The following is a 22,566-nucleotide window of genomic DNA, read 5'->3' as shown; positions in this document are numbered from 1 at the left end:
CGAAGTTGCGGATAAGAAACGTACAAAGCGTTCAGCAAAATAAAGGGTCACAGCAGTAAACAAATCTATCTCAAGTTCCACTTTCTAATTATGTGCCAGAGATCTAATCTAACAGTCTGTAAAATCAGTGGACCAGCCAGGACGGCTTTTGATGCCTTAGTGTATTAATATCCATCTATTTTTTGCTAGTTAGAGAGTTAACTATCTAAAAATGATACATTTCGAATATTTGTAGGAGAATGTCTCTGAATGTTTGGAACCTGTGTTTCGACACCAGTTGACTAAAACAATGTGAATACATGCTCAATCTCAAATAGCATCTAAAATGCTCACATCTGAAAGCAAAGACATATATCATGTGACAGTCTCTCTTTTGGTGTTCGGGTGACATTTATCACGCCACAACTTTCATCCTCCGCCTTAGAGTCCCCTGGACACCCCCACCCTTTATATTATTGAATATTTCTACACTTAAATATTTATAAGCCTTTAACTGATATTCTCCTCTGCGCTCCATTAGCTCCACCAGGGACCTGTGGTCCCTTGCAGGGGATCCAACTGTACTCGTAGCCCCTTGCCCCCCCGTGGTGCTCTGCCCATGCTGAGACAGGTAGTGAAAGGGGGGAGGTGGATGAGGGTGTAACTATATAAAAGAAAAATATTACAAGAGTGATGAGATTAATTGAGGTGGCCTGTGACTGAAGGGTACGCGTTTAAACCGTGCTGGACTTGGTTTTGGTCCTTGGATTATAACGAGTCGTTGCTTATTTGATATTTTTATACACAAAGTGACGGTTATCATGAATAACTGGTTAAAAGTGCAGCCACATTCATCACATGACGCATACTTTTTACGTAACCAACCGTGTCACAGACTTTTTTGTATTATTTGTAGTCGTTCTTTTTGGATCGTGAGAATTATATGACGTAGCCTGCCCGTTTTTTATCCAATGTATTATTTTTTAGTTGTTTTGTTTGGTGGTGGTTATAACGAATAACTGGCAAGAGTGCATTATCAGAGAACTTTCACTAGCCAAACAGACTATTAGTTGTCAAGTGGGCTCAAGTACGGTTGGAGTGGCCTAGTGTGAGTAAGTAGCCCCAAAATGCACTTAAAACTCAATTACAGTAATTGATTAAGAATAATTCTGATTGTGTGGATATGATGATTAATCATGACTTGAGAAGGCAAAATGCAACAGAGGTGCAAGTACTTTTTTTTGTCAAAGGAACGACAACATTTAGTCACGACCGTAACTTCCTCTGAAATAAATCATCCGATCTTGATTCTGTTCCCCCCCCCATGAATAATTTCAGTGGGAGTGACGATCATCTTGCTTCAGTTTGATCAGAATCTGTATCGACGTTCAATACGTCTTCCCTCTCATCCTTTGCACATTGGCGAGTCTATTAAGAGCATTTTTGCAGGGATGTTGCAAAACTCAACGCCATTTGCCTCATGTTTGAGTGTGAGCGTCAGCCAGCGCATGCACGCGTCGCTATTGATCAGCTGTCCGACCTGCAGTGGCTGTGAGGAGATGTCCTGATCTGATAGATTACTGTAAAGGCCCACGGGCGCAGGAACCTCAAGTATTGACGTGGCGCTTTAATCCCAGGGTTGGACGTGACCTTGCCATGTCAAGTGCTCCCAACGCCAGCCCTCATCATTTCCCTCCACTCTCCTCCTTAAAGCCCCTCCCCCGCAGATGTCTCATCTGCCCCCGCCACCTCCAACATGTTGCATCCGGCGTTGCATGAGGAATCTCAATTTATTATATATGATTATTATGGGACAGCTAAAGCAAAAAAATACACATTAGTAACTTTTAAACATGTTTTTTACAAACCCAAAATTGATCCTGGTTGAGTTTTATTGGCTTTTTCATTCTTTTGGAAATGGCTTTTGTTTCATGATGATGACTTGATTTTTGTCAATAATATCTAGTCATTATTTTATCATTATTTATCAGTATTTCCCATTCCTTGATATACAGTAAGTAGCACGTCTGTCTGTCATGGCAACCCTGGATCCCTACTTATTTGTATAATATTGGGGGATCAGCCAGGATGCTTAAGGCAGATGAAACCGGTGAGATAATATTGTTGTTGGTCGCTGTATTTAAATCTTAAATACTACATAAACAATTGGAACCTTAAGGTAACTTTATCCTCACGTTGATGGTGCATTATCTTACTTTAAGGCGACCCCTGATCACCTATGTTGTGATAAATAATAATTGTTGGACCAACACAGGATCCCATGTTTTGTTGCTACTACCATAGCTGCTAACGTTGCTGTTCGGGATTATTTGAGGTGCTTGTAGGAAATGTGCCACATATTTAAATGATTAATATTGTTAGTAATTTATATGTTTATGCTATAAAGCATCAATACAACATGTAATAATTTTACGATAAAAAGATAGTGTCAAAGTAATGTTAATGGCACATGAGCTAGTTACTAGCTAGCTACTACTAGCTAGCTAAGAACAACAACTTTGTCTTTGAACAAAACGTTACTGTTCAGTTATGTGAGGGAAATGTATGAAATTTGCCACACATTTAAACAGGCAAATCTGTTGATATTTTAGATTTGATACATTGAAGTGTCAAGTGTAATAATTTGACCGTAAAGTAGCAGGTTCAAAGTTATGTTGCTGGCACACTAGCTTGTCTCTAGTTTGCAATGAGAATGTTTTTGCCATTGCTACAGTGAACCCCAATTTTGGTTGTCTACAGTATATAATAATGGAACAACCAGGAACTCTCTCAAGTTGTCATGTCTTGCTAACATTACTGTTTAGAATTTTGTTCAAACCATGTCACATGCTCAAGTGTTTATACAGTGTCGTTGTCGGCAGGGAAATTGCCATATTCAATCTTATGGTGTTGGGTAGCTAGCTAATAATAATGGACTACGTAATTTTGTGGTCTATAATATTGGTGGATCTGTCATGACACATCTCATGTTGCATTAGTTTACATTACGCACAGTACAGCCATCCATTTCTTAGAAGAGCGTTAGCAACATTCAGAGAAATTAAGTATTCGAAACAGCATTCTGGGTAAACAAAATAAAAAAGGATTTCACAGGCATATGCTTGAAAAAGAGTTGACTTTCTGGTGCCTATTGTCATTCTGTGTCAGTAGATGAGGTCTATATTGTATGGCGTTTGGCCCCCAGAGCGACAAAGGCTTGCGTCTGTGAGGATTGGGTTGGGATTTTCATTTTCATGAAACACCTTCCGCTCTCTTCTGCATGCTCCCACCGGGGACCACCGGGCTGATATTTTTAGAGGGCATGTTCAGTCTGCGGGAGGGAAGGACAATGGAGGGTGTGATGTGGCATCAATACTTTTCTGTGAGTTGGGGGGGGAGTGGTGACAGTAAAGGGGGAAAAACCTGAGTGGCCTTGGACGAGTTGTGTGGCATGCATACCGTATTTCCTCAAACTGTGCCCCCACTCAAGTAAATGCTGGTTGTCACTTAATCATTTTCATATACAGACGCTACTGTTCACACATGCATCTCATTCTCATGGTATTAACTTGGAGCCCATTTGAACTCAGTTGCTAACCAAAACAGCAGCACCGACTACATGTTTTCAGATGAGTCAATGTGGAGAATCCACTGAGATGCTGCTCTACCCAATCTGCCCCTATTCGCTACGATTCAATTTTCACATATTATTTAATCAATTAGCATTATTTCTTTATTTGTGGACATATTCTTTATGTTCCATGCATATATGGTACATTCTGGGTTAGCATGTGTACTCAATTTTATGCTGTTTTTCAGCTTCGTCATATATTAATCTTATAGGCCATTCCTCCTGACTGTCGTATGATGTAGCGTAATTCATTTCCGATTCCAGTTCATGTTTAGCAAGTAGACTTTCTGTCCAGAGTCCAAACGCTTAATAATTTGCCTGATATTTTATTGTTCAAAGTTGGATGTTCTCTGCTTTAATGGCGTTCCAGCCAGATGGCTGTGAAAGGGGAGTTGATCATCCCAAGTACTACTAGTTTTGGTGCTTAATGCGCTAGCCGTATCAGTATTAGGTTATCTTAGCAATTAACGTGGTCTTCATCATGTTTAGCTAAACTAGTAGCCAGCAAGCTGGTTGTGGCATAAGTAGCACTGAGTTACTTGACGGTTGACTACCTACATCTGCATGGGTGCTGTGCGTCCGCTAGGGCTGTGCAGATCCATCCAAGTATCGATAGAATCGAGACTAACGTGAGTATCGGTGTCGGATCGATACCAGTGCGCCAGTATCGATATTTTCCATTTATATACAATGACAGCAGTGACAATGAGTCATATTATGTTTGTTGGAGCTTTTCCAACTACTAGTTGAGCTATGTATTAGTGTAGCACAACATGTAAGTATTGTTTATGTATTGTGATTGGACGAGAGGAACTTCAGTGGTTGACGTTTCTTTGAGTGCAGAAGAGTGACAGGGACTAAGAATATGAAGATTATTACTACATTGCAAATTTAAATAACAGCCCAGGTATGTTTCTGTTGAGGATATTATATAATGGCATGTTTAAGAACCTAAGAAGAAAGTCGAATTAAAAAAGAAAAGAAAAAAAGTTAATTAATAGGACAAATGATTTAAAATACCATAACATTTTTGCGATATTGACACCAGTATTTACTTGGTATCAATCAATAACAAAATCTCAAGTATCGCACAGCTCTATAGAGTCCACCCCAGCGAAGCTTTTTGGGAAAGTCTCTACATTTCGGAAAAAAGTCGATCATGAAATATCAGGGAGAAAGAATGACATTTAGGTACATTTTATTGCTGGTGGAGTGAAATTGGATACACATGTGATGATCATAGTGCATAGTATTGGGAAATCACTGCTTCAGACAATAGTTACTGTATCGTGAAAAAAAAGGCTTCCTTCTCAATGTTCTCCGAGTCCGGGCATGCATGATGGAGATTTAAAATGGCTGCCAGTGAAGTACACAAGCTCCTTCGCCCCACAGGGCCTCTGCCAGGGTGGCGATGATTGTAAGTGTGGCTTTTTAATCAGCCTTATTGTGAAGTGCATTGGTCACAGCAGGGGAGGGCGAGAAGCGCCGCTCGCCGCCCGCTCATAAAGCGCGCGTTCGCCTCTGCGAGGTTTTCGGCTTCTTGTTGTTTCCACGCGGCAAAGTTGTGATTAAAATTTGGGACGTCGGTGGTCAGCTTTTCCGGGCGCCACTCGGATGCACAACACCAACTAGAGACTAACGTTCAGATGGAATGAAGAATATTGATGTGCGTGACCCCGACCGCCGCTGCCTGCGAGCCAGGCTGAATAATTTAGGGAAGTGTGTCATGATTACAGTGGAACACACACACTTCCCAACAACGTCAGATTTGTGTGTTTTGCACTGGAATGTCTGCTTAATATGTTTTGTCTCCTGACTCATGCAGTCTACCACTACTGCCTGCATTTTTTTTTTATTATTATTTTTTTTTTTAGTCCAGTCCAGCCAAAAGCTGCAGTCCAGGATTTATTAACTACACTTATTCCCATCAGTCTGCTTTCATATACTGAAGTTTTGCTTGGGTGAAGCAGAGCAAACACGGCATAAAACCATTTCTAATAACAGAGGTGCGCATTTGTGTGTGTGTGTGTGTGTGTGTGTGTGTGTGCCTTTCACCTGCCGAACACTTTTGCTATGGCACGAGTGGTTGAGTTACAAAGGCCCAAAGTGAACCTGCATTTTTATTACACTTTTTATTATTGTTTTTTTTTTATTATTATTATTAAATCCAAGCTTTGGAAAGCTAGTTTATTGCCGCCCAAAAGGATGTTGGTGGGTCACCCAATTTTCTTTTGCCCTCATCTCTCGTGTCATTTCCCGTTGCTCTCCAGATCCAGAGTGCGCCCCCGAGAGGGCGTCGGAGGACGCGGAGAGCGGGCGTCTGAGGAAGAAGAGGCTGCTCTCTCCCGAGGAAGTCGAGGAGGGAGAGGAGGAGGACGAGGAGCCGGCGCTGCACAGCTGCGACAGCTGCCGGCAGGTGTTCGAGTCGCTGAGCGATCTCACCGAACACAAGATTAATCAATGCCAGCTGACAGGTAAACAACGCTCAGCCCGCCGCGCCTGCCCGCCACTCTGCCATTCACTCGCTCACCCTCGCCGGAGAATACGCCGTCACCGCGCCGAGGGGAAGCACCACGCCAGACTGCCACTTTGGCTCGGCCCTGGCGCACATTAGTCATGTTTGCTGCACATCAATACCTACAGATGTCACGTACAAATAGGCTGTCCTTATGCTACTTGACTGCAGGCTAATGAGAGCACAATGAGTATGTTGTCTATGCTCAGGGTTGGGCACCTTTCACATTTGAATCGGTACGGTACCGACTTACGGGAGCTGGGAATTAGGGCTCAATAATGAACCATATTAAAATTGACATTGCAATATAGAAAAATGCAATTTGTAGAACCCCCCAACTCTGCTTCCTTTTGCTAGGCTTTATTTTATTTTTTATAAGTGCTTAAGAAATGCAGTCCACATGTTACATTGTGTTTCTTTAAATAAAAATTGGTGAAGTGATAAAACCAGAGATTTAATTGCGTTATTGTTGTAGTTGCAAAATTATGTTTACATCACACTAGTTTGGTATAATTTTTCGAAGTTGCATTAGGACTGTTCGATACTACTTTTTTTTTTTTTACTGGTACCAGTACAAATACTAAACATTTGAGTAATCACCAGGGTTATTATAGTTTTGGAATTTTCATTTTAGTTAGTTTTCATTACATTTAGATTTTTGTTTTTTTAAATTTAGTTAGTTTTAATTCGTTTTCAGGGATAGTTTTGATTAGTTTTAGTTATTAAAAAATGCTTAGTTTTAGTTTAGTTTGAGTTAGTTTCAGTATTCGTTTTCTTTTTTTTTTCTTTTTTTTTAAGTTTATTACTTGTACACAATATTTAACAAACACCATGGTAAAATGAAAAAAGTAACACATTTCTTACCTAGCGTTGCATTTCAGCTGAGTTAAATGAAAAAGCAGGCGAGCCGAGCCATTGGAGCTAAAAGTCAAACACAAAATTGTCAGCTAGGAGCGACATCATCTGAAGATCCTTTTCTATTGGCTACTGCTAGATGATGTCACTTCTGTGTGAGATACTTTCAAACATCCTTATTCCGGTTAATATCAGTATACTTAAAATCACATTTAAAATCATCCCCAAAGGCTCATGCATTAAATTAATAACGGGACCAAAGATTAAAACGAAGGATATTTTTGCCATAATTATTGTTAGTTTGAGTTAGTTTTGTAAACATAAAATGTAGTTTCAGTTAGTTTTTGTTTTAAAAAAAAAAGCATTTTATTTTTATATTTTATATTTATATTCGTTAAGTAAAATAACCTTGGTGGTCACCAATACCGATATCAAGTACCTATACCACTAGTACTTTTTCTAATAAACTCCATCTATCCCAATATAGCATTTTTCTTAAAATTGCATGAAATTGATGGTCATTTTTGAATTTCTACTTCCTGATTGCAAAACGGTCACAAATCGACCACCACAAATACCGTTACAAGGTGTCGTATCAGGCAGATATCAGGCCTTCATGGTATCGATAATGGAGACTGTGGCCGATGCCGCAATCCTCATGTGGTCTTATTACGATCAGGAACTAGAAATTCTAAATTAAAAGAATAGAAAATTACCAGGAAAAATTCTATGGGGATATATAGGTCTTGCCATGTTTCTGTATGGTGGTGGACCCAAAAATGGGGAAGCAGAGAGGCGCGAAGCAGGTGTGCTCTTAAATAACATAATTTAATTGAAAGAGAACAAAAAGCAAAAACAAGATACTGGACTAATTAAAAATAAAAATAAACAATGTACAAAACAAGATACAAAGTGTCCAACCCCAAAACCGTAAATAAACTTACTAGTAGCAAAATAAACCAGCCAGGACTCACATATACATACAGACCGAAAGAAAGCACGGAAATAAATATAAACAAACTGATGAGACGGGAGACACCTGGACATAGTATAATGTAGGATATATATTGCAAATAATGGCTTTCTCTTCTCTTCTCTTCTCTTCTATTAAAAAGACAAAAACTATTTGTGTTCTTGCAGGGATGTCAAATGTATTTGCTATGTCACATTAGAACTACATTAATGGTCCCAAACCTAAGCTTAGGTAGGACCGATTGGTTTATTATGTTTGCTTTATTGGCCACCAGTCTCCATATGTAGATATGCACTTTAAATGGTGCGACATAATATTTGATTCTACCTGATTTTTACATCCGCAAACCATGGCTGATGGAGCCACGTGAGTCCCCAGACTGCATTTTTCGAACCTCCGCCCTATAGTAAGAAGGCCAGAGAATGGCAGGAGTCCCAATGCTCGCATGCTGCCAGTGGAAGCAGAAAAGAAGGGTGCCATTGGCAGTGTGTGTCATTGACCTGTTGATGGATGAACGCTGCTATAAATACTCTGACAAGGTGGCAGGGAGAACTAATGATGTGATTTGAAGGTTTTTGTGTGCACGTGTGTCTTCCTCCTCCGGACATGCTGTCCTCCTTTGCACATCCGGGTTCCTGTCACCACCACGAGCTCCGATTTGAAAATCTGGTGGGGCATCCGTGAAGTATTCTAATTCCTGACAAATTGTTGTGTACTTGGTCAAAGGGTCTTTGACCCTTTCCCAGCATGTAGTAGTTTTTTTTCCCAATGTGTAATATAGTTTTAATGCTAACACGCTTGTTAGTCCTTAGTAAGTCATTTAATCAGCCTTGTAATGAAGTCAAATGTATTTTTATGACACCTTTTACATAGCAACGATGACAAAGTAGCCTGAAATATACAGCACATGCAAGCAGTCAACAAGAAGCTGCTAGGACAGCTGACCACAGTGCAAGTGTGTGTGTGTGTGTGTGTGATTGACATATGCCAATTTTTTAATGGGCCTCTGGGCTACAAATGATTGAATGCCACAAATTCTGCCTAGCAACAAGGTATGGGCATTTGACTACATTTCCTACATCAACTATCGGGAAAGAACAACTAAGTATGATTTTAATAGGGAAGTCCGATACCACTTTTTTCAGACCGATACCTAGACTTCTGAGTAGTTTCTGATACCAAACGCCGATACCACTATACACAAAATTTATATTAAAAACAATGACAGATAATTTTAAAGACCTATATATCCCAAAAGCATTTTTCCTTATGATTCTTTTTTATTTATTTATTTATTTTTTTACATTTTCAGACAATACACATTTTGTATAGAACAAATACACAATAAAATGAATTTAAATATAAATAAATAAATAAAGTAACCAGAGAAAATCTCAATCAAAATATGCGTTTGTTCAACTTCTGTTAACCAATACTGGTATTAACTGCTGTTGCGAGTACCTGATACCTTGAAATAAGGCTAGTATTTTCCCGATACAAGGTATCGGTACTCGCCCATGCCTACTGATAATGATAGCAGAGCGTGCATATATGCCAGGGGTGGCCAAGTTCTGTCCTCGAGAGCCACTATCCAGCCTGTTTTCCATGTTTCGCTCCACTTAACACACCTGATTCATGATCAGGATCGTTATCAGGCTTATGCAAAGCTTGCTGCTGAGTTGATCATTAGATTCAGAGACATGGAAAACAGGCTGAATAGTAGTTCTCGAGGACCAAACTTGGCCACCCCTGATATATGCCGTAGCTAATGTTCAACAAGTTGAGGCTGACTCAACGGTGCCTCTATTGGCTGCAACAAAGTATTGCACTTACTTTTGCCTCACTCATGACTTCAGACAGAATTCTTAACGATGGATTAATAAATTAGAGCAATCCTGCTACTTTTTGTTGCTGCGTCTGCTAGATAGTTCCAATTGTATTCCAGCTGAGAAGTCTTGTAATGAATCATGAATGATTTGTGTTGTCTGTGCTATTTTTAACATTTTGGAAGAGGCGGTACTGTACTGTGGTGCGCTACCATTTTATCTAGCCATTCGTTTGCTGTAGCGCTTGTCCTCATTAGGGTTGCGGGTGCGCTCAGATGGCTTTGGGAGAGAGGTGGGGGATACCGTGGTCTGGTCGGCAGTTCATGGGTTCATGAGTGTGATTCTACAGTAAACCTTACATGTATGTTTTTGAAGAAAATGTCGCAAAATGAATCAAACTTGAGCCTGATTTGAAAGATGCCACAGTGCCGTCTCATCTGTTTGCGTTTTCCAACGAAAAAAAATGACTAGCTTCTGTCGAGTGGCAATACGAGCATGTGCATTCATTTGTTCCTTCCGTTCGCACACAGAGATGCACACGCGTGCGTATCACAGGCGTGCGCATGCACGTGCGTGTTTGCCCCGGGTGCGCACATTTGCAAAGAGCGACGAGCGACTGAAAAATCAAAGCACGCTTCACTTTCATTGGCAGCCAACAGAAAGAAGCCTTTTAGCGGAACGTATAGGTGCCGAACCTGCTTTAACACGGCTGTCCTTCTAATCCAATTTCATCAGTCTAACTCTTGATTTGTCTGTTTGGGAACATCAAGACACAAAGGGCATTATTTAAGAGGCGGCGGGGGCTGGAATTAAAATTCTCTTTGCTGTAATTAGACTTATTTTGTGGTGTAATAGTCTGGAAAAAGTCGGCAGTGTTGTGAGAGTTGGATATTTGATTTGAAGCTTTTATGCCGATTGCGGGTTGTACTTTGTGGTCAAGACTGACTCAGCCATATTCCTCATATAATAAAGCCGGGCTTTTAGAAATGTCAATCTTACGGACAAATAACGCTTAATTGCTCAATGCTGATAGAAAAAAACACAGAGTTTAGATAAGAGCCCCTGTGGAAAGCAAACAAAAGATTCTAATTGCCATTTGGGCATTGTGATTGTGCAGAAACACTCTATTAGTATTCAAACACAGTGGGAGAAGAGAAACTTGGAGATGGCATACTAAGTACTACTCGGTGTGCGTGTGTGTCTGTCTGTTTGTGTACACACAGAAATATGGGAGGAGATTTCCTTTGTGGCATTATGTAGACATCCATGACCAATTAATCTGCCTTACATCCAGCCTCCACTCACAGATGGATGCTTTATTAGAGACGTTTTCTAATCAAGAAGCAGCACCTGCTAAAAGATCCAGTTTTACCATTTGAAACATTTTCTTTTTGGGGAAGAAAACTGACATTTTTCTTTTTAATTTATGACGGTGCCACATTTATTTCAAATGAATGAGGATGCCATATTTCCGTAAAATGTTTTGATTTCTACAGGCGTATATTTGAAACAAACAATTGAAAACAACAATGAGATCAGTAGATTACATTTCATGTCAAGTAAAACTAATTAAGTTTAACCCATTCAGACCCGCATTTTTTCTGCCGGACATTTTTTTTTAAACTGATTTTTCCCACATAAAAACAACATGGAATTTTTTGGGTCGGGTTATCGCATGTTTTTATTTGTATGAGAATGGCTGCAACATTTTTAACATCAACATCATGCAAATCAACTTGCAATTGTTATTGGTTAGCTAGGATCCAATCATGAACCAGAAGTGTTGACATCATTCAAATGATGCGTTTTTATTGGTGTAGACGCAAATATGTCATGTCCACTGCAATCATCTTTGAGTCTAAAGAAGTTAAAACTAAACCAACATCCCTATGTTGAGTGCAGTTGTATGAGTGTAGTATAGAAGGTCTTGTGACTAACATGGCAGCTGCTTAATGCCCCATGATGACTAAACATAAAATTGTTTAGAGTTACTTGGAACGTGGCGTTCAAAAATAGCCTGCAATAATGGGACACATGCTGCTTTACTATCTCTGAAGACAAAGGCATTTTCTGATTGCATGTAACCAACCACCTCTTCTGATTTATTCCATTATATTTTCTTTCTAATGTATTTTTGTTCCCGTATCTCCAAACTAACCACTTGAAAAGTCCAAGAGATATCTTTGCTTAATCCTAGTAAGGAAGCAAAGATCTTGTACAGAGCAGACACACGTAATATAGTGCACAAAGTCTTTGGTCCTGCTTATACTCGCCATTGACAACGTTTATATGCAGTTAATATTCGAGATGAGGTCAAAATTCAGGTTACTAAAACATTCGGGATAGCCCATTTACATACGTGAGCGGACAGAGTTACTCTTGTATAGATGGTCATTGTGATCAATTGGAAAATCGCGATATAAACCGTGACGCACGAACAATAAATTATGTAAATAGACATCATTTCTGCTTGTAACTTTCTACGGTTAATAAAATACATTATATTCATGTTACTCACCACACTAATAAAGGATCCAGGTTCTTTTCGCTCTAAAAATGTGCTGCTGTGCTGCATTGCCATGTTTGTTTACTTCTGTTTGTGTATTTCTGGTGGGCTGTGCACCTGACACACAGACTTATATAAATGAATGTATGTGTGTGTATATATACTTTGTACACACCGTCATTTTTGCCAGACAGGAAATAATGTGAGAATAATGTAAGATGGCCGTCACGCGTACAAATATCTCTTGTACTCAAAGGACTAAGATTCCTTGCGAATAGAGCATGTGCAAAAAACAAACCAATGAATGCCCCCTTCGATGTAATCAATCAGTTCAATTGAGGTTTTCCGAACGTCTTTGTATGAACAAGAATTTGGCTTACGAAAGGGGGTCTTATTCAGATACCCGAATATTGCCAATGCTCAGGTTTTGAAAGGGTTGACTGCATATAAACATGGTCATTGTTTTCTATATAACTCAACATTTGGAAACCCCAAGAGCTGATTTTCTTGTTTAGTCCTTACTAGAAAGATGAGAGAGAGTACAAAGTAGACGCATATTCTTATTGCTATGCTATGCATTATCTGACCACAAGTAGACCCCTGGTCTGGTAAGTTTCCATAACAGCTTAATGGGAGAGTTTCTTTTAGGGCAATAAGTGTCTCTTCATGCTTATATATGACCACTTCATGGTAGGTCCTTGATCCCTTTTGCATACTTCAGTGAGAAAAAAAACTCCAAAAGAAGTCAAAAGTGCACGTCGACCACACCCAAGATAGACGGAAAGAAAGAAAAAGATGTTACATGTCACCACGATCAATGGCAACGCAACCATTGTCTGCCCCGCCAGCCCCCACCCCGTCTGCCGGAGGTATAACACCTTTCCGTGCACTTAAGCCATGACCACTGCAGTGCGCTAAGGGAGCGCATGGGTATGGATTGCCTGGAGGTCCCAGATGCAATCGGCGCTATCGATCGCACTAATGCTGGACTGCGGAGGAAGGCGAGAGGCTGCAAGAGGCAGCGAGGGGGAGGGAGACAAGGAGGCGAGGAAGGGGAGAAGGAGAGCGAGTGCTGCAGGAATGCGTCCCCAGGGAGCCTCCGCTGGGCCGGGGCAGGGCTTCAGGAATGCTCCCCCGGAGATCCCGAGTGGAGGCTATGGGCACGGCCGCAAGAATGCTCCTCCGGAGAGTTGAGGCCGGCTGGGGCAGGACTATAGGAATGTCCCCCCTCTGTCCCTCCCCCAACCGGAGCACCCCTTCAACTTGAGGGGCTCCAAGGGGAGGCGGGGTGGCCCCTGCGGCTCCAGGATGGCTGCGGATCAGGTTTCCATGTGGGGATCAGCATCCTGCCGACAGGGTTTTAGTCCGCCTTGGGGAAGAGACGGGAGGCCAGAGGCTTTTTTTCCGCAGGGCTCGCCAAAGCAACACTTCACCGTTGCTTTGTCTCCCACCGGAGGAAGTGAAATGGTTTTGAGGCAAGCAAGCGCACTTCTCAGCGTTTCTTGTTTACTAGTTAACAGAAATTTCTGATTTCAAGCTACATAGTTAAATTTAAAATATGCCTTTCACCGCACATTTGGCTATTCTTTCATTATGGCTCCAGCTCCCCAGAGCAACACCTTTCCTTGTGTCCTTAGCCCCTCCTTGCCTCCCCTCTCTCTCTTGAGAGAGATCGGCGCCCGGCTATTTTAACCCTCTGCGAGATGACCTTTTTAATAAGTGTCTTTCTCTGTTTTCCTGCCAGCCACTGTGCGAGCAAACAGAGCATGTCTTCTGCTTCCCCCAGATAAAGGAATCAATCAGAAAAGGGTGCGACGGAGAAGCAGAAAGAGATAACTGGGCCATGTATGGATTTATATTATGTAGATTTTTCCCCTTCTTGCCTTCTTCCCTGTAGACATCGCACTCGGCTTCAATAAAGCACATCTCGGATTTATGAGAGAATGCAATGCTAACACTCCAAACAATAACATCCTCCGCAAAATGCCGAGTACTGAGGTAATGTGATGGAAACGGCGCAGACACGTTTCTAATATGCGATCCGACGGCGAGCGGGGTGAACGTTCCTGAAAGCTGTGATACAAGCTTTATTCCCGTTTTAACGCATTTACATCAGTCTTTGGGTCAGCCACATGGAAACATTTAGCAATATCCCCTGACTATGAGCAGCACGCTGGCAGCCGGGCTGTGCTTTTTTTTAACAGTTTCCAACAGGATCCCATTAGCTGTACTCTGTAACTTTCTGCATTGATCCAACATCTACTATGCGAATGCCAAGAAGACCGTGCCAGGGCTATATTTGCTTCAAAACGCCTCACACAAGACGAGTAAGTGGCAAGAGCAAGACCTGATTAGTCCAGCGCCGGCATCCCAGTACAAAGGGGCGGCACACTGATTACAAGGACTTGACAAGATGAGAGGTGGTAGGTTGGGGAGAGAATAGCACACTTTTGGCATGTGAGTGGGGCTCAGGGTCCTGTCGCGACTGTGCTGGCGTGTGGGGCGCCTGTTACGTGTGAAGACATTGGGAGAAAGGCAAAGACGAAGGGAGCTTTAAAGTCGCCGGCTTTGGCTCTCAGTGCGCCTGTGCCAGTAGCATTAACAGGAGTGTCATTAGGAATTCAAAGCATATGCCCTCATGAGAATGCCCCTCTTCTCTCCCTGCGTCTCTCTCGACCGTGTGCCGCACACTGCACACATTATGCAGTGTATAAAGTATTTATCGGCCTTTGTCAGTCGAGGGCTGCCTTTCCTGCAGAAAAACAATCACAATGAGAATGGAGAGCTTTGGCTTGTAGGCTCGAGCCAAACCTTTGCATCCTCATCATCATCAAACCCCTACCTTTGATTAAACACTCCTGTATCTTCTTGCTCAATCAGCCATCCGCTCGGAGGGCTCACTCATGCGCACATGCTTCATAGTAGCAGCACCTGCGTGCATTCACTTTGCGGTTTAGATGATGCGTCGTTTACCACCCCGCAGGCTCCACTTGACCTCCTTAATATAACGTGTGGATAAAAACTTCTCGTGAACCAGCCTTTGCTATCAGATGGATTTATTGTCATCAAAACCGTAACGGTACATTTATTCGCCTGTCTATTGACGACAAAAACCAAAGTGGGAAAATGGTATGGCCGTAGTGTACCATGACACAACTGTCGTAGCTTCTTGCATATTAAATACAAAAGTACATGTTAGGTTCATTGAAGACTATAAATTGTCCATAGGTATGGGGCAGTGTCAGCCAAGGTGAAAACCCAGGACATTTTTGTGCAAAATCCGGTGCAACTACAGACTGAGGATTTTTTTTTTGTCATTTTTTGCATTGGCACCAACTGGAACAGGTGGCCCACCTGATCCAACAGATGGAGCTGTGATGAAAAAATCTGTTAAGCTACATCAGTCTCAAATAGTTTGTTGTCCAAAGAAGAAGAACATGACATTATTACGTTACGTTTGCAAAATCATATTCACTCATGAAATGCCAAAAACAGCTCACCAAGGCCATGAGGATCAAACATTCCGTGCTAAAGTCGAATTCTGTCATTTTATATGATTTTTTTTTTTTTATTCGGTAGGTTTCTATGGGTCTGATGCAGGTTTTGATGCGCTGACCCTTTAATTTCTAAGCAGTTTCAGGAATGGTAATACACCAAATTCCCAGCACGGAGAAGCAAAAATGTCCATGTCAAATAATGTTTGTTTCCACAAAAAGCTATTTTTCTCTGAATTTTGGTCAAAATGGCTGAATTTCATCAAACTTAGCTATGTTCTGTTGCTGTTTATTAGAGAACAGAAAAGGGTCAAATCAAACTTTTTCTGTGGTGAAAGAAAATAAAAAGTCTCTTCTTTCATTTGGTAGATCCGATGTCAAAATAATCATGAAACACAATATTTTGTGGATCCTGAAAAATCAGTCAAAATCCTCTAAATAGGTATTGAATGAGTTAACTTATTTACAACTATTTAATTTCAACGTGTGTCTTGGCTGTGCAGCTTCTGGTCATTTTTGGATTAGGGTTTTGTCGCTTTTTGTTTGTTTTTAGCTTTTATGGTGCTACTTTGCAAATGAAATCTACTCAGAACCTTCAAAATCACGAGTGCAGGTGTCGTGCACACACGCACGCACACACACATCACATTGAAATTGCATTTATTTTTAACCAATCGGAATCAATCAGATTTCAAATTCACCACCCTCCGCCTTTGCAAAAGCTCAGAGGGATGTTGGCTTTTCCTGTCCTCTGATTGATCAGAGCTACTCGAATTAGAGTCATAATTAATATATGTGCAGGTGACTGAGCAGAAAAGGTGGAATGTCGGACGTGATTAAAACTTAATTTTCAGAGCGAACTGTTCAGGTTAAAGTGCACATTTTGAAGGATAATGTGGCTTGTTTTCAACCCAGTAAAGAATTTATTCGATACTTCCAGAGCAGCAACAATGAGCTAAAATCCAACACGGTTTGTAAATGATGTATTTTATTTAATGGTTTTGTTATGTTATTTTACTGCTGTATTATAGTGTAGAGGTTTGTACTTGTCGCACCCCAGCGTTGACTTCACTGAAGCTGTCTTGGCCCAAAATCTGGTTGTCTCGTATTGTCGCCACGACGTTCGCGCTGCCTTCTCTTTGTTCGTTCAGGGCATAAGGATGGCACATGAAATCTTAATAGGGCTGCGTCTGGCAGCGTTGAATTGCCGAGCGTGTTTAAGCCTCCGATGCTTTTCCTCCCTCCGGTAGGAACACTTGCTTGTGGAAGTGGAAAACAATTGCGTCAAAAGACTGCTCTCCCACCCTCTGTCCAGAACACGTCACTCGGGCTGCTCTGCCGAAACTCAGAGACTGAAAGCGACTCCGGCTCGGGAGTGACTTAAGCCTCGCGTGGAGTAACTGTAGTAGTAATTGCATTGAGCCTTGACGTTAGCTGCGAGGAAGCGTCTAACTGTTGCATGTTCACCGGGCATGCAGAAAACAAACGTAAAGGTGATGTTTGAGTGTGAGGACGCTTGGCGTGGAGGCAGGTGGTGATTACCAGGTGAAGAGTTGACCGTTTGTGCATCCAGCACACAACACTGCTGGGTGGGGCTGTGAGAGCCAGATAAGCCTGGCATCGGGCTTATCTTCAACAAGGACACGCTGCAGGCCTGCCAGGCAGACGGCTCGCATTTCTATTAACAACATTACTAATGCCGCGCAGGTTATGTGCAGCGACACGGAATAGAAAACGAAACTGTCTCTGCTTGGCTTGGTCAGCGTAAACAAGTAGGAGCCATCCTTGCTGCCAATACTAAATGACTTCAAGATGTGATTAATCAACTCTCAATTCCACACTGTCAGCTGGATTCTTGATGGTCAATTATTTGACTACTATGCCAATATCTCTATCGGATCTCCTTCATTGGTCTAGGTTTCTTTAGTTGTGTTTTAGTTAGTGAGTTGTCTTTTGTGTGCAACTTCCTGTTAACAGTTTTTAAGAGAAGATAGTTTCATTGAGATTTTTTTCACTAAATCTTCCTGCAAATCGAGACTTTTGTTAAATATCAACATATCTAAAAATCCAAATTTTCAGATGAAAATCATCTTGGTTTGATTTGTTTTCTGACAAGATGGGATCCCTTTTAAATTGTGCTGCTAATCCTGTTATCCATATCAGCATATATGAGTCATAATCCTGTCATAATTCTAGGCAAGTCAAGGTAACTGTTTAATTAGCACATTTCATACACAATACAAATCCTTGTGCTTCCCACAACCAAAAGCACAGCACCTAAGAACATTTCCAAATAGAGCAGATCAAGACATTGAAAGACGAAGCAAAGAGAACAAAAGTAGCTTTTTAAAATACTAAAATAATGTACAGTGAGAAGTTTGAGAACATTTAAATAAATTTACAAACAAAACAATAGACATTTAACTCATTCAAACCCAAAAATTTATAAATGCGTACTTTGTCCTGCATTCCCAAAAATGTATTTATATATTTTTTATGTTTTTTTTTTTTTTTAATGCTTGAACATATAGCAGGCTTTGATGCAGCTTCTGACCTGAAGAGGTCGCTTAAAGCAATGGTAGTTATAACGGCCAGCAGGTGGGAGCAGAGTATAAGAGATCAGCCAGGTTCATTTTGCAACAAGCTAATTTTCAGGTTTGTGAATAATGATGAAACTTGGCTATATTCTAATGCTAATTACTGCAAAACAGAAAGAGATAGTAATATACTTTTTTCCTGATGAAAGAAGAGACAAATTTTTTTCTTTTAGTAGCTTCCTTTTTTTTTTTTTTGAGCAATAGAACAGAATATTCTGTGGGCCTTGCAAAATCCAGTAAAACTGCCAGGAGCGAACGGGGTTGCTTCAGTGAAAATGGCTGGATGGCTGGGAGTGAATGAGTTAAAAGCAAAGGAGAAAAGTAACTTTCTCAAATGACTAAAAGACCGTGAAATTAATTTAAAAAATACTTCAAAGAATGTAATCAAACAATCTGAAAAAATAGCCTGGCTTTAAAAACATTTACACTTCAGGCTGACTGTGTTCTGGTCAGAACTTGAGCTTTAGCGGTTTGATGCTCCTTTGAGGGAGTCTAGACTCCAGTCAGAAGACCATTGAAATAATCAAGTCTACTGGAGATAAAAACATCTCCTGGTCTGCTTGGAGAATTCATCCCTTCAGGCTGGATATGTTTTTTTTTTTTTCAGCTGGCAGAAGGTTGTTTTAGATATATCAAATGTGTATGCTTTGAAGTTTTTCTAATGAGAAGGAATTCTTCAAAAGATCCTTCAAAATTTCATGCACATTCAGTCGAGTGACGTTATAATTACTACAATTACACAATGTATCGGGGAAATACAAATGAGTTGTATACTAAATTGTTTTTGTTTTGACATTTTCCAAGGGTATACCTATGAAATGTGTGCAAATCCTGACAGTGAGTACACCTAAGTACACCATTTACTCATTATAATGGTAACAAATGGTTAAGCCTTGGTGGAGGTCTTTGAGTGTTGTTGTTGATTTTGATTGAGCTTATACCAACCAAAAATGTCAACTGCCCCCACTGAATCCTGCCTAAACTCCCAAACAGTTCATAAAAGTTCGCATGGAAACGTAAGTACGCATTGATCCCCGTAGGGTTGTTTTTTCTTCAATGGCGTATATGCCAAAGCTGCCAGTAATGGGAGGAAAGGAAAGAGGGAAATGGATGGCAGTGGAAAGAGTGACCATTCAGACAGGTTTATGTCTCCCGGGGGGTGGGGGGGTTAACGCTGTGCAGAGCCAGCTGTGACGGCATCCTGCTAGCCTCTGTGCTTTGGGAACTTTTTGGGGCTATCGTCGACTCAACATTTCCCTTCTGCTCCACCTCTCCCCGGGGTCGATGTTTTTGTTGGCCGGGGTGTAGCGCTTGGGTGGAGGCTGCAATAGGGCTCTGCGGAGAAGCCACTCCTAAAATTCAGGATACGGGGAGTTGAGCCACCCACAAGGACAGGGATTCTCAAATATCATATGAGGCAAATGCATTGGATCCCGAGTGCTAATTGCCATGTTCAGACAGGAAGGTGGCGTTCATAAATTGAGTTTTATGTGCAGGATGGGTGTCGTTGAGGGTCTCTGAGGCCGGCAGCTGGACTTTGCCTTAGCAGTGGGAACAGACTGTTATGTCCAAGCCAGGTAGCCACTGAATTGTCGCCTTAATGTTAAGAGCAGCGCACAGTGGCGACCGTGCAACACCGCCGAGATGTTAAAGGTCATCTAATCTATTCCACCTGCAATCTGCCCGGCTGAGTGATCGTTCCCGAGCAGTCGATCGATTGATCAGAGAGCCTCTCTGAAGAGTGAGTGGTAGCCACTCGCCAAAGGCTGCGCGAAGTCAGCTTGGTGTATGTCTGATATACCCAGACATTAAGTCAACATCCATAAGTGGAGCAATATTCCTTAAAGGGGAAGTCAACCCCAAAATGTTTTGGCTGTGGGACTTCTAGCGTTAATTGCGCCAATGTCCATAACGCATAATTAATGAATGTAATTAACATGTTAAACTGACAACCCTAATTTAAAGACAATGAAAAGAGAACAAGAGTAGCTTTTTAAAATACTATAATGTACAGTGAGAGCTAGGGCTGCTCAATTATGAAGAAATGATTAATCACAATTAATTAGTAATAATTGAAATCACAATTAGGACAATCAATTTGGTTTTTGGTACAAAACAAGATCATGTTTAAACATGTAAAAAATATTAAGAGAAATACATTTCTTTGAAACACTATAATTATGCAAGTTCCTTTTGGACCAAACGAGATTTATTAAATTAGTAATTTTAAAATAAAAAAGGTTCAAATATATCAATTTAACCAACTCAAAATTAGTATTAATAATCTTTTATTTTTCTTTATGATTTTGCGGATTTTGTAATTGCGGAGTCTATTATCTGAAATTGTAATTGAATTTCAATTAATTGCACAGCCCTAGTGAGAACAGTGAAATACATTTACAAACAATAATACAAAAATAAAAACATTTAAAAGCAAAAAAGACATTTAAAAGAAAAAAAAATCTTAATATGTTCTATGCATTCCTACTAGACTAAGTACATGATTCTGTTTAATATTGTGTCAGTGGAATATGAGTTACGCAGCAAAATCCAGCAATTTTTATCAGCATCAGAAGGCAGCCATTTTGCCACTTCTTGTCGAGTGAAAATGACATCATAGTTGCTAAGGTCTCAGATAGCAGCCAATCACAGCTGATCTTCAGAAAACAAGTGAGCTGTGATTGGCCAATGCCTGAGCCCTGAGCAACTGTGATGTCATCTTCAGTCGACAGCAAGTGACAAAATGACCACCCTTTGCAAAGGATAAAAATGGCTGGATTTTGTTACATAACTCATATTCCACAAATAATATATTAATCAGAATGTCATGTTTAGACTAGTGAGGTCACAAAAAACATTGTCAAGAAATATTCAAGGTTGACTTCTCCTTTAAAAGGTACACACACAAAAATGCTGTGTTGTTTCCTAACCCACTCGCTGGGTAGCTGTGAATTCTTAGCCGATTGTTTTACCTCTACCCAAGGTTGGGTTAATTATTTTCACACAGCAGATTTGGTTGAAGATTGAATTTGGGCAGACTGAAAGGTTAAAGCTGGTTGCCATTTTTGACAGTTTTTTTGTGGACTGAAGTTGAAGTGAACTTAGAAAATGTTGGACGGCTCAGTGGGTAACACCACTGACTTTGGACACATGGATCAGTGTCACATCTCAGTCAGGAAGTGCATCTGGTATAAAAACTGTGCCCTACAGATCATGTGAGTGACTTTCTGTGATGAACCCGAGCAGGGGAAAGTTGCTTCTTCTTCCTAGTAAATGTTGGTAATAAAATTAGTATCATTGTAGTTGAAAATAAACACTGATATAGGTAACAGGCCTTGAACTAACTACTTTACTACTGCTACTATCTATTTTTGTGTACACAACTCGCGGCCCATGGGACGAGCCAAAAAATAAGTCTTTTTTTTTTTTTTATCAACAGAGAACAGGACAAAAACTGCCTAAATTAAAAATAAATAAATGACAAAATAAATTAAAAAAGTGAAAACAAAAACGTATATAAAAAATTTAATTAAGCCCAACCCAAGACATGCTTAGGACCGCCCCCTCATTTGAATAACGTTTCGACCTCACAGAGCGTCTGCAGCATGAAATAAACAAATGTGAGAGTATTGTTTTTTATTTATTGTTTGATTTTTAAATCTATTTATATATTTATTTTTTGATTTATTTCGTCTTAAAAAAAAAATCTTGTTTTTTTATTTTTAAATTTATTTTTGGTATTTAATTTTTTAATTATATTTTTTATATCCATTTTTATTTTCACTTTTATTCATTAATTAATTTATTTAGTCATTTATTTTGGCATTTTTGGTCCTTCATAGTCTTCAAGTACGATGGATGGGAGGAATCGTGAGACACTTCGGACATCGGGTTGCTGTCTAGCACGTTCCTCTTACTGTCTAGCACATTGTGTTAATCATCACCTTGTCTGTCAAAACTTGACAAAAATATATTGGATGTGATAATGAAAGTTTTGCTTGCCCTTGGCATGAGCTCGAGCTTTAGATTAAATTAGGTTACTTTGCAATTTCACATGGGAAAGCAACACATGAGCTACATGGATTTTTTTTTTTAGCCATTGTCACTTGAGGTCTTTAGCAACATCTTTTTAAAGTGAATTCACGTGAATGCAAAACCACATTATGCAATGACAAATAACAGATAGCCAC

General features: G+C 40.4%; 1 protein-coding gene across 4 annotated transcripts in view; it reads left to right on the top strand.

The window, feature by feature from the left end:
• LOC144044259 (zinc finger protein 521-like) overlaps window positions 1-22,566 on the top strand; it is a 164,762-nt gene that overhangs the window by 23,597 nt on the left and 118,599 nt on the right. For all 4 annotated transcript variants that reach the window (XM_077558561.1, XM_077558559.1, XM_077558558.1 and 1 more), the window contains one exon: window positions 5,881-6,084. Coding sequence is in view for 1 of the 4 variants with exons in the window: in XM_077558558.1 (XP_077414684.1) it covers window positions 5,881-6,084 (204 nt within the window). In the remaining 3 variants the exon portion in view is untranslated. The remainder of the gene's footprint in view (window positions 1-5,880; window positions 6,085-22,566) is intronic.

Source organism: Vanacampus margaritifer, chromosome 2 (assembly GCF_051991255.1).
Source record: "Vanacampus margaritifer isolate UIUO_Vmar chromosome 2, RoL_Vmar_1.0, whole genome shotgun sequence".
In the NCBI taxonomy this organism is placed as follows: domain Eukaryota; kingdom Metazoa; phylum Chordata; class Actinopteri; order Syngnathiformes; family Syngnathidae; genus Vanacampus; species Vanacampus margaritifer.
The sequence above is the reverse complement of the archived record's forward strand: the minus strand, read 5'-3'. Positions and strand labels throughout refer to the sequence as shown.